The sequence below is a fragment of the Molossus molossus genome, unplaced genomic scaffold (genome assembly GCF_014108415.1).
Source record: "Molossus molossus isolate mMolMol1 unplaced genomic scaffold, mMolMol1.p scaffold_m16_p_13, whole genome shotgun sequence".
In the NCBI taxonomy this organism is placed as follows: Eukaryota; Metazoa; Chordata; class Mammalia; order Chiroptera; family Molossidae; genus Molossus; species Molossus molossus.
In genome coordinates, this window is record NW_023425348.1 from 90176160 (window position 1) to 90190869 (window position 14710).

Here is a 14710-nt window from a genome sequence, read left to right on the forward strand (position 1 = left end):
CATTCGTCAGCGCTGCATGGCGCGCACGCCATCTGTGGGGGCATTAATAGTGTGTTATTAGCCACCAGTGTGAAAGATGCCCTGTGGATGGGCTATTTGCTGTTATTTATTATAAAGGCGCCGGCCCAGCAGTGGGGCCCACTGGAGCCTGAGCTTGGCCCAAACCCGACCACCTCCCCGCCACTTCTCCCTGTTCTTTTCCCAGCCCTTACATGGGGTTGGAGGTCATCCCTGCAGCTGAGGCCAAGCCAGACGGGAGCAGCTGGTTATGGCCCCCCAGGCCTGCACCCCAACTATTTATGGAGAACCTGTTCAGTGCCTGGCTCTGCCTCAAAAATGGGCTGGGAGCCAGCGGGACGTGGGTGGGTGCCCTGGCCTTCCAGTTCGTGAGCAGGTGGCCTTGGGCACTCCCCTTCCCGCCCTCAGTGTGCTCCCCTCATGCACTGGAGCACAGGCTCCTCGGGGCCCACTGCAAAGGGCAGAGTCTGTGAAGGGCCCAGGCGCTCAGGCTGGTCAGTTACTGCCACTTCCTGGTCTGACCCCAGGGTCGGAGGGGCTGCAGACCCCCTGGTGGCGGAGAGCAGCCCCCGTAAGACCCTGATTCAGCCAGATACTGTCCACCGTCGCCTCTCATGCCCACCCCCAGGAAAGGGTTTGAGAGTTAGGGCCAAGGCCGGAGGAGGCAGGCAGGAGAGGACTGTCCACAGCTGCTGGAGGCTTCTCTCTGCCCTGAACCTGTCCTTCCCCCTCTGGGCCTTGGTTTCCCCTCCTCTGTAAAAAGCAGGTGATCTGTGAGATCCTCTCCCTCCCCATTCCTGAGAATGGGTTCCACCCTGTGCCTACTGTGGGGGTGGGAGAGACGGGGCCATCTCTAAGAAAGGGGGAGCAGCCTCTGACGCCTGGAGGCGGACCTACCGTTGCGCAGTTCCAGGCTGGTCCCCCCATATGAGAGGAGATGAGTGCAGACAGCAGGGGGTCTTCCCTGGGTTTGCTCTCTCCCAGGGTGGGGCCTCCCCAGCTGAGCGGCAGGTAAGACACCTGGGAAGGGAAGAGCCATGGACACAGAGTCCAAGGCCTGGGTTTGTGTCCACCACACACTGCACAATTCAGACCAGTCCCTTTGCCTCTCTGGGCCACCGTGGTGAGGGCACCTGGCTCACTGCTACCTCCTGGGGTGGGGCTGAAGGAGGGCTAGTCTCCCTCTTCTCCCCTACTGCCGGGTCCTAGGACCTCCCTTTTGGCATGTTCATTCGTTCATTCATTCATTCATTCATTCATTCATTCATTCATGTATTCATTCATTCAGCAGATGTTTATGAGCAACTCCTGGCTCAGGCTCTGGGCTAGCTAGGCCCATGAATAAGACAGAACGGGCCCTGGCCGGTTTTGCTCAGTGGTTAGAGCATTGGCCCAAGGACCAATGAGTCCTGGGTTCGATTCCGGTCAAGGGTACATACCTCCATTGCGATTTGTCCCCAGCCCTGGTTGGGATTGTGCGGGAGGCAGCCACTCGATGTGTCTTTTTCACATCGATGTTTCTCTTTCTCTCTCTCTCTTTTCCCCTCCCACTCTATCTGAACAAAAATGGAAAAATGTCCTCGGGAGAGGATAAAACAAAAGACAGCACATAACCGGGACTAGCAGTTTACATTCTAGAGGCAGGGGTTAGAAAGTCAACTTGTCCCAAATAATTAGGGCATCTCACCAGGACCAGGGCCTGCATGTTGAGGATGCCACAGCTCCCAGGGGGCCCACCCAGCTCCAAGCCTCTGTTTTATTATCAGTAGGCATCACCGTGCCTAGTCTTTCCGGTCACCCTGCTGCTCTGTTGGCCCCTGGCTGCCAGGATCCTGCTGGCTGCTGAGAATCCCAGCAGGGCAGACCCCGGGGACCACTGCCCCGTTCTCAGGGGCTGTCGCCAGCCTGCAGGCTCTGCCCCCTCTTCTTTCCTCCCAGCCCCCCAGGACAAAGACCCTCAGGCCCCTCGCCTACCTCTGAAACGCCCCAGCCTCTCCTTTTTCCTTCCCCAAAGGAACCAAGCCTGCGTCTCGGCAGCTTTACTAAAAACGTACACGACAGAGGGAAATGTCAGGTGCTGGAACCTCTTATTAAATAATGCGGGAGAGAAAGAAACAAAATTACACGTGTCTCCTTTCATCGCCCACCCCCTCCTGGCCCTGAACAGTTTAATATCGAACACTGTTATCAATATAATTAACCTCCCAAGACCCAATTTTAAAGTCTTATTTTTAAAAGCGATTTACATTCTCTGAAGTTCGGGACATCCCGGCACCTGGCACCGCCCAGGCGGCCTACGAGAGATGAGCTCGAGGTACATTTTTAGTGGATTTGCATACCTGCCTGCAATTACTGCCAGTGATAACTACTGATGCATAATGCATGCAGCATGAAATTAGAAAAATAATTAACTTTAGGTTTTAAAAGAATCCCTACCCCCACCCCCCACGCATTACAAGTTCTCAATGGCACCAGTAGACAGAGCAGGGTGAAGTTGTGCAGTGTAGGGTCAGAAGGGCCCCCCACCCTGAGGAGGGGCCTCCAGTGGGCGTAGACTGGCCTGGGCAGGAGCCCCACCCCCACTAAAGTCCCAGGCTCCCCTGCTCACCTGCCGGTCACATCTCCTGGACCCAAGGGAAGTGCTGCCTATTGCTAATGACCGTCCTGGTCCCAGTTCTGACCACCGCCCTGCGCCAGGCCCTCTGTGCAGGCTTTATCCCCACCAGGGGCGTGGCTAGTTCATGGTCCCTTTTCCAGAGCGAGGCCTGACACCCAAGGCCACGCTGCTTGGAGCAGCTGGACGGAGCCCAGTCAGGCCAGCTGGCTACCTGCCTTCATAGGGGAGGGGCTTTATGGAGGTGGGGAGCCCTCTCCAGGCTTCCCTAAGCATGGGGAGGTAGAGGCCATGCCCCCCACCCCCTTGACCTTCCTCCCTCCATGTTGCTTATAACCAGGGAGGTAGCGCAGGCTGGTGGGGAAGAAGTTGTGGGGCCCCTCGTTCATTTACACAAAGATTTGCTGAGGACCCATCACAGGTATGGTAGTGACCCTGCCTTGGTGATTCTGCTTAGTGGGATTGGGGTCCCCCTGCCTTTCCCGTTCTGGGGCTGAAACTGCTTCGGTCCCCAGTCTGCCCTGCACACCACACTCTTTTTTTTTAATCCTCATCCAAGGACATTTTTCCACTTTTTGTTCAGATAGAGTGGGAGGGAGAGAGAGGAAGAGAGAGAGAAACATCAATGTGAAAGGGACACATCGAGTGGCTGCCACCGCACGACCCAACCAGGGCTGGAGACAAACTGCAACCGAGGTACGTGCCCTTAGCGGGAACCGAACCCGGGTCTCTCCAGACCGCAGGCCGACGATCTAACCGCTGAGCCAAACCGGCCCGGGCTGCACACCTCACTCTTGCCTAGGGCCCTGCTCTGCCAGTAGGGCCTCAGGACCTGGCAAGGTTTAGGGAAAAGACAGTAACCCTTCTCATGGAAGGGAGACTGGGAGGGGCACAGGAAGGGGGGCACGGTCCCGGCCTCTGCTCCCGGCCTACTTGTGTTTCCCTCTTGGGAAGCTCAGCCAGGCCTCGTGGACAGAGGTCCTTGGGGTCCCTCCCTGGAGATAGTGGGGGCAGCTCTTATTTCCAAAACCACAGGCCTGTGCTAGGCACTCACACAGCCCCTCCCTCAGCAACACCTTACAGAGGAGGAAACAGGCCCAGAGAGGCGTCGCCATAAGTCACACAGCTGGGGACTGGTGAGGCCAGATTAGAACCTAGCCCCGTTGTCCCCTCCCCGTTCTGGTCCATGCGCCTCTTCCTTGGAGTCACCCCCATCTGGAATTCTCCAACTCCTACCTGGCGCTCATGGGCCAGCTCTGTGTGGCCCAGGTGCAGGGGCCCAGGTGCAGGGTCAGTTCTCAGGAGGGGGGCCGAAGATACACACTATGAGGTGGGGGCCCAGAATCACAGCCACCGACAGGAGTCCTGCCAGGAAGAGCATGGCCTGCAGGCTCCAGTCCACCCTGGAGGGGCACGGGGGGCAGAGGGAAGAGACAAGCAGCTAACACAGAGCCTGGGCCAGTGTGCCTGCGGCAGCTGGGAATTACAGCAGCTTCTTTATTTAATTAATTTATTTTTTATTAGTCCTCATCCGAGGATATTTTTCCGTTGACTTCTAGACAGAATGGAAGGCAGGGATGAAGAGAGAGAGAAACATTGACATGAGAGAGACACATCAATTGGTTGCTTCCCGCATGACCTCGCCAGGGCTGGGGATCGAACCTGCAACCCAGGTATGTGCCCTTGACCGGAAATCGAACCCTTGACCCCTCAGTCCAAGGGCTGACTCTCCAACTGCTGAGCCAAACCAGCCAGGGCTACCGCAGCTTTTTAACCCTCGTGTATATGTTACATATAGGTTGCAATTGTGATGGGGCACTTTGTACATACTATTTTATTGACTCCTCAACACAGTAAGTTCCCCTATACGGAGAACTACTATGACCATACTTACCGATGAGGAAACAAGCCCAGAGAAGGCAAATAACTTGCTCAAGATCACACAGCCTGGAAGTGGCAGAGGCAGGACCCAAGCTCAGGTTTCTCTATTCTGGAAGATGGCAGGAGCTAGTGACTGACGGCAAATGCCAAGAATGATGCCCCAGGTGCCCCCTCGGCTAATGGAGGTCTGGATACCTCCAGCCTGAGCCACCTCACTGCTTCCCCTCCCCCACCCCCCCAGCAGATCAAGGATCCTGCTGTCAGTCATGAAGCTGGCAGGTCATGATTCACACCACGCTGGAGTCCGTGGGACCCATGCAATGATGACAGTTGACCCTGTAAATGATGGGCGATTTACCGGATTAATTTAATTTAGCCAACGTACAACAAGGGGCTAAAAAGGCTGCCCAGCACCTGGGCAGTTGGCGGCTCCTCCAGCGAGGTGAGCTCCTACTCCTCACCCCAGGCCCCGCCCTACTTTCCTGTAGCCAGGGGGCTCAGCCTCGGTGGCCTTGGGGAAGGGGCGACAGGGGAGATGGATGAGACCCACAGACAGGGGAACGGAAAGGCCTTGGGTCCCTGCCTCCCAAACGCTTCTCGGTTATCCATCAGACATCTCTGAAATGTGCAATTTACACTCTATTATTGATGCCGCGGCCTCTGGAGGCTGAGGGCTGTGGCCGTGAGCTGAGTGGGCACCGGGAACTGACATCCATGCCAGAGAAGGCGGTGGCTGGCCTTGCCTTTGGCCTTAAAAAGCCTGCCCCCTGCTCCGGGCACTGGCCTGGAAGAGCAGAGCCCGGGGGCCACCCGCATCCTTGTGCCAGGACTCAGCGCTGACAGACAGGGAGGGGGTGTGTCCTCTGACCAGTTGCTGGGGGCCTAGGCAGAGGCTTGACCCCTGAGACCGAGGCAAGGTGGCCTTTGGGCAGGCTGCACCTTCCCGTCCTCGGCACCTGCCCTGGCCCTGACTCTGCTCATAGCAGCTGAGACAGGACCTTCAGGCTCCCTAACCTTCAGGGTCTGACTCCATGCAGAGTAAGGGATAGATGTGCAGCGGAAAACTGGGCTGGCTGTGACCCTAGACAGGCCCTTCGCCTCTCTGAGCCTCAGGCTGCTCAGCTGTAAAACGGGGCCGAGGACTGTGTGTATATGATCGGTGGGCAACGGTACACACATATGCCTATGGAGGGTAGGGGGTGAGGCCTGGCTGGAGGGGTCCCCTGTCCCCTGAAGGTCAGCATACCCAGGTCTGTGTGACCATCCCGTTTCAAGCCCATGTGTCCTATAGTCTGGGCCAGTGCCCTTCCCAGTCCCGGAGGTAATGAGGGGTGGGGGGAGTCAGCGGTCAGATAAGGGCCGGGTGGCCTGGGATACCCATGCTTCCTAGATCTTACAAGGTGACTCTCGATGCCGCTGAGGGTAGCATGGGCTGGGAGGTATGGGCAAGGTTCTGGAAGAGAGATGAGCCAGGGTGGGAAGTGGCCAGGGTGCCTGGTCAGGGAAACAAAGATGACAGCTCAATCCACAGAGAACCGAGGTGCGGGGTGGGTATAAGAAAGGTGAGAACCCGTAGCCTGGGCTGGGGGCAGAGCTCCGAGGTAGCAGGCAAGTGTCTTTGGTCCTTCAGGCCAGTGGGCACTGGTGGGAGGGAGCTTGAGCTGGCTTCAGGGGCCCAGAGTGCTGGGCAGTCTCATCAGTCCCCCTTCCCCCATGTCCCCCCCTCTGGTTCCAGGTGCAGACCACAGGCACCCTTCCCCCAGCACATACTTGCTTCCAGCCAGGCGTCCTGGGCTGGCCCTTGACCTGCCTTGGGCGGACGTTACGGACAAAGCTTCATGCTGCAGACAGAGCCTGGGCAGGGTCAGTGTGTTAGCACGGGCAAAGCCTGAGCTCTCTCCAGAAGGCTTGGAGCTGCGGGCTGGGCAAGGCCCCTGTAAACACAAATGGGGCGAGTGGCGGAGGTGCTCTTGCTTTCTCAGCCCCTCTGTGCTCCTGTGGTCGCCGGTGCCTGGCCACACCAGGCCAACACAGCCCCTGCTCCCTGCCCTCCAGCACCTGAAGTTTAGCAGGGGATATTAAAACACTAGTCACCAAACAGCGTGACCCACAGCCCACAGATATACAGCACTTTGAGCCTGCTGGCCAAGCTTCTGGCCTAGGCTCCCCTTCACCACTTCTCACATGACCTTGAATAAGTTCACATCTCCAAGCTTCCGTTTTCTCATCTGTTCAATGGGAATGAGAAGGGCTCTGACCTCACGTTTGCTGGGAGGATTAAATGACTTAAATATTCATAAAGCTCTAAGTGAGGTCTTTATTACAGTCTGAGCTACCGTCCCACCAGAATGGAATCACAAGTGGCTAGAACACGGGTTGGCATATGGTACATGCCCAGTAAACATCTGCTGGGTGGCGGGATGGCCAGATGCATGGATGGATGAGCGAATGGGGATGGACAGACGGATGGATGGATGGATGGTTAATTGAATGGGGATAGAGGGAGGGAGAGATGAATGGAGGGAGGGACAGATGAATGGAGGGATGGATAAATGGACGGAGGGATGGATGATAGATGGATAGAGGAATGGAGGGATGGATGGAGGGACGGATAGATGGAGGGAAGGATGGATGGCTCAGTGAGTGGGTGGGTGGGCAGAAGGATGGATGACGGAGCAGAGGGAAGCTATCTGGCATCAGGAAACCTAGCAGAGGATGGGGCATTTGAGCCTGGTCCTGAAGGGTGAGGAGCAGTTGGCTGGGTAGAGAACAGTAGTCCTGGTATAGAGAGAGACAAAGAAGGGAGAGGGTTTGAGGTGGTTGGGAAACGAAGACGCCTGGTCTTTGGGGCATGGGAGTGAGGCCCCGACTCCTTTGGCGCGTGTCCTGATTCTGCTGTGCACTCCAGGGCTGCCCTCCAGCCCGGGGCCACAGCCCAGACTCTAAGGGGCCCTTGTGTCCCACCACTGAAACACCTCCGTGAACCTAGATTTATACAGCAGACCTTTGCTGGCTGCGTGAAGACACCTTCCCCACTGAGGCTGAAAGATAATTTCTCTTTAATTGATTTTTTTTTTTTTACCACTATGAACAGTAAAACGATGAGAAAAGTCTATGCTGCAATTTTTCCATTTGTGAAAACTGAAATTACACCTCCAGGCAATTCCCTTAGAGCATGGACCCCTCTCTCCTTTTATTTGTCTCATTTCTTTAAATGCAAGAAAACAGATATGTACATCTATACATTTTAAAGTTGTGTGATTTTGGAAGGGGACGAGGTGTGGAATAATTTCCCACCCAACACGCAACGCAGAGCTCGGGAGGGCACCTCTGGTAAAAAGCGGTTTCTGTAAATACACGAGAAAAACAGCTCTGTTGACACCTCCTTCCTCTGTCTATAAAATGCACGAGTGACAAACAGGACATGTTTTAACACCAGACAATGAAGCTCCCCACTCTCCGCTGCTCACAGTGACGACGTTGGCAGCTTCTTTTTTTTTGCAGGTTCTAGTCACTCCCTCCTTTTGAGTTCGTGGGCCCTCCCAGAAACAAGCGTTCCCTTCAAACCCTGGGTCCGAGCCAGATGTGAGAACCTCATTCCAGTGAGAAATGGCTCAGAATCCATAAAACACGCCCTGAATCCATCCCATCGGCATTGACCAGCCTGGTTTAGCATTAGCCGTAAAAACTGGTTTAGTGTGAAATCTTGAAAGAAGAGACCAAAGCTGCGGTGTGGCCCCCACTCACTAAATTAACCTCACCCGAGGCACAGTCATCGTCCAGGCGGCCACGCAGCGTCCCTTTAATTCACGGGCAACATCTTGCTCCCACTGAGATTTAATGTTAGCCAGATGTCGCCAGAGTCCAACCTAAGCCTGACTGATCAAGTCGTAGTGCCTGCGCCTCGAGGCTTGATTTCTGCCCCACACCCACCTGCGGCGGCCCCTTGGCGGCACGTGGGTAGTCACTGCGACTCGCTCTCACCGCACGTGTCTTGTGCTCCTTGCAGGTGTTGAGGCCCCAAGTCAGGTGAGGCTTGGTTCCCCCAGCCATCCACCATGGTGGTGGCACACCCCACTGCCACCGCCACCACCACGCCTGCTGCCACCGTTACAGCCACTGTCGTGATGACCACGGCCACCATGGACCTGCGGGACTGGCTGTTCCTCTGCTACGGGCTCATCGCCTTCCTGACGGAAGTCATCGACAGCACCACCTGCCCCTCGGTGTGCCGCTGTGACAATGGCTTCATCTACTGCAACGACCGGGGGCTCACCTCCATCCCTGCCGACATCCCTGACGATGCCACCACCCTCTACCTGCAGAACAACCAGATCAACAACGCTGGCATCCCCCAGGACCTCAAGACCAAGGTTAACGTGAAGGTCATCTACCTGTATGAGAACGACCTGGACGAGTTCCCCGTCAACCTGCCCCGCTCCCTGCGGGAGCTGCACCTGCAGGACAACAACGTGCGCGCCATTGCCAGGGACTCGCTGGCCCGCATCCCGCTGCTGGAGAAGCTGCACTTGGACGACAATTCCGTGTCCACCGTCAGCATCGAGGAGGACGCCTTCGCCGACAGCAAGCAGCTCAAGCTACTCTTCCTGAGCCGGAACCACCTGAGCAGCATCCCCTCGGGGCTGCCCCACACACTGGAGGAGCTGCGGCTGGACGACAACCGCATCTCCACCATCCCGCTGCACGCCTTCAAGGGCCTCAACAGCCTCCGGCGCCTGGTGCTCGACGGCAACCTGCTGGCCAACCAGCGCATCGCCGACGACACCTTCAGCCGCCTGCAGAACCTCACCGAGCTCTCGCTGGTGCGCAACTCGCTGGCCGCCCCGCCCCTCAACCTGCCCAGCGCCCACCTGCAGAAGCTCTACCTGCAGGACAATGCCATCAGCCACATCCCCTACAACACGCTGGCCAAGATGCGAGAGCTGGAGCGCCTGGACCTGTCCAACAACAACCTCACCACACTGCCCCGCGGCCTGTTCGACGACCTGGAGAACCTGGCTCAGCTGCTGCTCAGGAACAACCCCTGGTTCTGCGGCTGTAACCTCATGTGGCTACGGGACTGGGTGAAGGCACGGGCGGCCGTGGTCAATGTCCGAGGCCTCATGTGCCAGGGCCCCGAGAAGGTCCGGGGCATGGCCATCAAAGACATCACCAGTGAGATGGACGAGTGCTTCGAGACGGGGTCACAAGGTGGTGCGGCCAACGCTGCCGCCAAGACCACAGCCAGCAACCACGCCTCCGCCACCACGCCCCAGGGCTCACTCTTCACCCTCAAGGCCAAGAGGCCGGGGCTGCGTCTCCCCGACTCCAACCTCGACTACCCCATGGCCACAGGCGATGGTGCCAAGACCCTGGTCATCCACGTGAAGCCCCTGACAGCGGACTCCATCCGGATCACGTGGAAGGCCACGCTCCCTGCCTCCTCCTTCCGACTCAGCTGGCTGCGCCTGGGCCATAGCCCGGCTGTGGGCTCCATCACGGAGACCCTGGTGCAGGGGGACAAGACAGAGTACCTGCTGACAGCCCTGGAGCCCAAGTCCACCTATATCATCTGCATGGTCACCATGGAGACGGGCAACACCTATGTGGCCGATGAGACGCCCGTGTGCGCGAAGGCAGAGACAGCCGACAGCTACGGCCCCACCACCACACTCAACCAGGAGCAGAACGCCAACCCCATGGCCAGCCTGCCTCTGGCAGGCATCATTGGGGGCGGTGTGGCCCTTGTCTTTCTCTTCCTGGTCCTGGGGGCCATCTGCTGGTACGTGAACCGAGCCAGCGAACTCCTGACCCGGGAGCGGGCCTACAACCGGGGCAGCCAGAAAAAGGACAGCTACATGGAGTCGGGGACCAAAAAAGATAATTCCATCCTGGAAATCCGAGGCCCGGGGCTGCAAATGCTGCCCATTAACCCTTACCGCGCCAAAGAGGAGTATGTGGTCCACACCATCTTCCCCTCCAACGGCAGCAGCCTCTGCAAGGGTACGCACACCATTGGCTATGGCACCACACGGGGCTACCGTGACGGCGGCATCCCTGACATAGACTATTCCTACACATGATGCCTGCCTGGCAGGTCCCCCCAGCTCCTGCCCCCTCCTGGCATGGCGACCCAGTGGCTCTGCCCAGCTTGCTGCCATCCAGCAGAGCAAGGCAAAGAAACACCACGATGACTTTCCCAGCAAAAATCAAAATTTGGGGAGGGTTGACAATTTTCTAGCAGGGTGAAAAAAATTTTTTTAAGGATACAAGGCAGGAGCGGGGTTTGACGTTGCTGAAGACATAATTTATACAGAATTATGCCAGTTGGGGAGGGAAGGACTAAAAATAATATTGCAGGAAGGGTTGGGCCGGGGCTTTTTCCCTGAACTGGAAAGATGCTACCTGTACAACGTCTGTGTGCGCCTCATGCTCTGTTCGGGGCCGTCACAAAGGGACCGGCGGAGAGGAGCAGCCGCACGGCGGCCCCCACGCAGCTCTCGCGGCCGGCTGCTCACTGGCAGTGACGTGATGGAAGATTTTCAGGCTCTTCACAAAGGAGAGGGGGAAGAAAAGATCTTTCCTTTTGCTAAGGAGATACTGGCCTGAAATCTCTCCCTCGGTTCTTTCCACACCATTTCCCTTACAGATTTTCAGAAATACTGCGTCTTTTACTGCGTTCTTTGAACAATGATGTAACCAATTAAAAAACAAACTCTCTTTTTCCTATATGAAACCCTCTTCCCTTCCATGCACCACACTCCGTGGAAGCTGCGGCTTTTCCGGCCACTTGGAGGTGCGTCTCTCAACCTGTCTATCTCTATGTTGTGTCTCTAAACACTGATGGGTAGATAGAGCCACATAGACAGTCCTGATAGTACTTCTAGGCTCAGTTCGTACAATTTCTTGAGACAATAGAGTCGTGAAAACGTTGCTTTCTCCTAACAATCATTGAGTAAGTAGACCCAGTGTGTTGGGGATCGGAGTGGGGTGGGGGACAATGCCGTTCCTACAGGCAGAGGTGTGCCTGTTCTGAATGGGTGGCTGGGGGAACCCTGGGCAAGGTATGCTTTCAGTTTGATCCTATCTCAGGTTGGCCAGAGCTGGGCCATGCTTCTTTCTGATACAGAGAAACTTTTTTGACTGCCAGTGTCCTCATCTTCTACCCGCCCTCTCTCCCCACCCCCCACACATGCAGTCAGCTCAGCAGTTCCTTCTCTGTGCTCTATGCTTTCTCCTGGGGATGGTTTTTTTTAAAAAAAAATATCAGCTGATTAGACCTAATGGTTTCCATGGCTGCTCAAACAACACCCAGAAAAAGACATGAAAATTCTCAGAAAAGCCCTGGTAGACAGCGCTCCTGAATGCAAAACACTCAGCTGTGCCCACCCCGGGGACTGTTCCGGAGACAGAGGCCTAGATCTCCCTCTGAACAAACCAGCCTCCAAAGGGTACTGATCAGGGCCCTCACAAGACCTAAGGCTTTATTTCCTCCCTCTGGAATCAACTTTGCCATCATATCAACGGGCAGTACCGTGTGGCGAGTCATGAGATGAAAACGATGATGAAATAATGACAGCAGATCTGGAAAGAAGTGCAGACTGGTGCCTGGGGTTCTGCTCTCTGCGTCCCCGTGCTGGGGGAACTTGGGTCGCCATTCGTCAACAGGCCACTGTCCTGCACCGGGGAAGAGTGATGTCAAAGGAGGGACGGTGGTCTGAGGGCAGGGAGGATGAGAAGGGGTCCAGCTCCTGGTGGTGGCGTTTTCAAAAGGCCTCGACTGCTTTGACAAAAGCCAGAGGCAGAACAAGACTGAACAGCGGTCGCAGGCCTGGGGCCGGCTGCTCCCTGGACATGAAAGCTGCCACTGGCCCTTCAGTGAAGGGGGTCGGCAGGAATGGACACAAGACCTGCATGAGAGGTGGAGAAGAGACACAGGCTGTCCACGGCCTGGCCATAGGAATGGTCTCACCAAATGGGGACTCCCCACTCCCCAGCCCCAGGGAGAGGCCGAGGGGCACAGGTACCTTTCATTCTAAAACAAACCTTTCCCCCCCTTTCCCGTCTTCTCATACAATGTCAGGAGAGAATTTTTCCAAGCCTTAATTTCATGTCTGTGTAAGGATGGCCCTCCCTTTGGCCTGTAGTACCCCCAGACCCGGCCCATCCTGTTCTCGGCAGCTCAGGGAGGAGCAGAGGGCCCCATAGGGTGTGGCCGGGAGCAGAGGGTGCACCAGGGTATAGGGCATTGGCTGAGGATAGAAGTCCAAGGTCTCTGCTATTTCTGAAATGAGGTCCCCTCCCTCATGGCACCACTCCTGCCTTCTGCCAGTGTCCCGGCACCCCACTACCAGCCCCTACATCTCCACTGCCAACATACTCGGTCCCCCTTCCTCCTCCCTCCTTTCCCCATGCCAGGCAGAGGTCAGATCATCCCGTCAGAGGCTAGGAAGGCATTTGGGAACAGCAGGTGGCCCAGTGCAGGGAGGGCTACAGGTAGGGGCCTAGAGCCAGCCTGCGTTGAACTGCTGTCACCCTGAGCATTAAGCAGCCCCCCATCCCCCGCATTAAGTGGGCCCCGGCCCCGCCTGGGCCTGAGGACAGCTTCCCTCTCCTGCTCCAGGCCCTTGCACCAAGAGCTCAGGCCGGGCTCACACGACCGGCTGCAGAGCCCAGGCCTGACTCCCCACAGGCATCACCCACCCGTGTATGTAGGCACAGAAGACTGTGGAGACTCGGTCCAGCCAGTGCCCTGGGGCCTGCTCTCGTCTTTTCTGCCCTAAGCATCCCAACATCTTTCCAGCATCCTGCCTGAGAGCGGGATCCCGAATGTCTGCTGCCTCATGTCCCCCCAAGCCAGGGAGGGCGCCTGAAGCCAGGTCCACTCAAACCCCGTTCCCTCCTGACCCAATTCTTCCGAGCTGGCCACATAGTGACGAGGGAGAGGGCATTCCAGGGTGCCCAGCCTCCTGGATGCCTGTGAGGACACGGGCCCATGAAGACGAGCCCAGGACCTGGGCCACCACTTCTGTCTAGAATCTGCCTCCGGTGGGCGGCCAGCCTGACCCTTGCAGCCTCTACCCAGCCAGGACAACCTTGCTGGCCCCAGCGTTGATGAGCGCATTTTGTGGCAGTTAAGGCAGGTTTAAAGTTTAAAAAAAAAAGAAAGAAAGCCCACGACACTTCTTTGGTTAAGTGCTTTACCCTTCGTGGTAATTAGATATAGTGATTGGAATCTCTTCTATTACATGGCAATTTTCCTTTAAATTTCCCCTTTAAAAAAAAAAGCAAGCAAGCAAGCAGGGAAGGCGAGGAGGCGGCAGGGCCAGGCGAGTCATTTGCATTTTGCGAATGAGGCCTCTTGTAAGCTCAGCTCAGGCGCTGGGCCCAATGTATGGAATGCTTAAGAGATTACTAAGAATAAAATCTATTAATTAGTCACTCAGTTCCACAGACATGGTGTGCATCAAAAGCTTCTTCTCTCCCCTTCTCCTTCCCTCTTCCTGTGGCCGCCTGCAGAAGCCTCCATCTTTTCTAAATTGGCTCTGGCTTCCTAGACCACCCCCATGGTAACGGGTGTCCAGGGCTAACCAGGGGCATCCCCCGGGGCCGGGGCAGGGTTAGGGGGCAGGAGCTGAGGTACTGGCTTCCCGCTCTGGGTGCCGCTGGCAGAGGAGGTACCGGCGGCGGGGAAGACAGGAAGACGGCAGTGGCCGAGGGGCCCAGGCTCCCCGCCCAGAGCCTGAAGGCCACACCTGCCTTGCGCCTCTTCTCCTTCCCTGACAGGGAGGCCCACCAGCCCCAACAAGGGGAGGCAAGGCCGGGCAAAGAGTGCGGAGGGGCCAGGGAGGGTTCCCAGACAGCTGCAGGGAACGTGTTTTGCAAATCCACAGCCTCTGTTTCCCCTCCTGTGAAGTGGGTGTGGGTTGAGGTGACGCCCAGCTTCACACAGTAAAGCTGGGTGCTCCTCTCCGCTGATCCTGGAAGGTTCTAGTTGGTCCAGTACATGTGACAGAGGGCCAGAGCGGGAGGGACACCAGGTGAGGGATCCCTCTGGGATCTGAGCAGACCAGAGGCTGGAGAAGGGGCTGGGGGGTGTGCCTGGGTCTGCATCTGAGCCTCCCTCTCACTCCCTGGGAGCTGGGGGGCGAGGGGACACCCTGCCCCCGAAAATGGCAGCTCAAGTCCAAAGCCAAC

At 56.9% G+C, this 14710-nt stretch overlaps 2 protein-coding genes across 3 annotated transcripts in view; one reads left to right on the plus strand and one right to left on the minus strand.

Annotated features, from left to right (window-relative positions):
- The window catches only part of MACROD1 (mono-ADP ribosylhydrolase 1), a 140385-nt gene that overhangs the window by 89142 nt on the left and 36533 nt on the right, over positions 1 to 14710 (minus strand). The gene's annotated exons all lie outside the window — the stretch shown is intronic.
- On the plus strand, positions 8527 to 11218 carry FLRT1 (fibronectin leucine rich transmembrane protein 1). Its single transcript, XM_036259497.1, has one exon. It carries the CDS (start codon positions 8572 to 8574, stop codon positions 10594 to 10596), a length of 2025 nt encoding a protein of 674 aa, XP_036115390.1. The 5' UTR covers positions 8527 to 8571; the 3' UTR covers positions 10597 to 11218.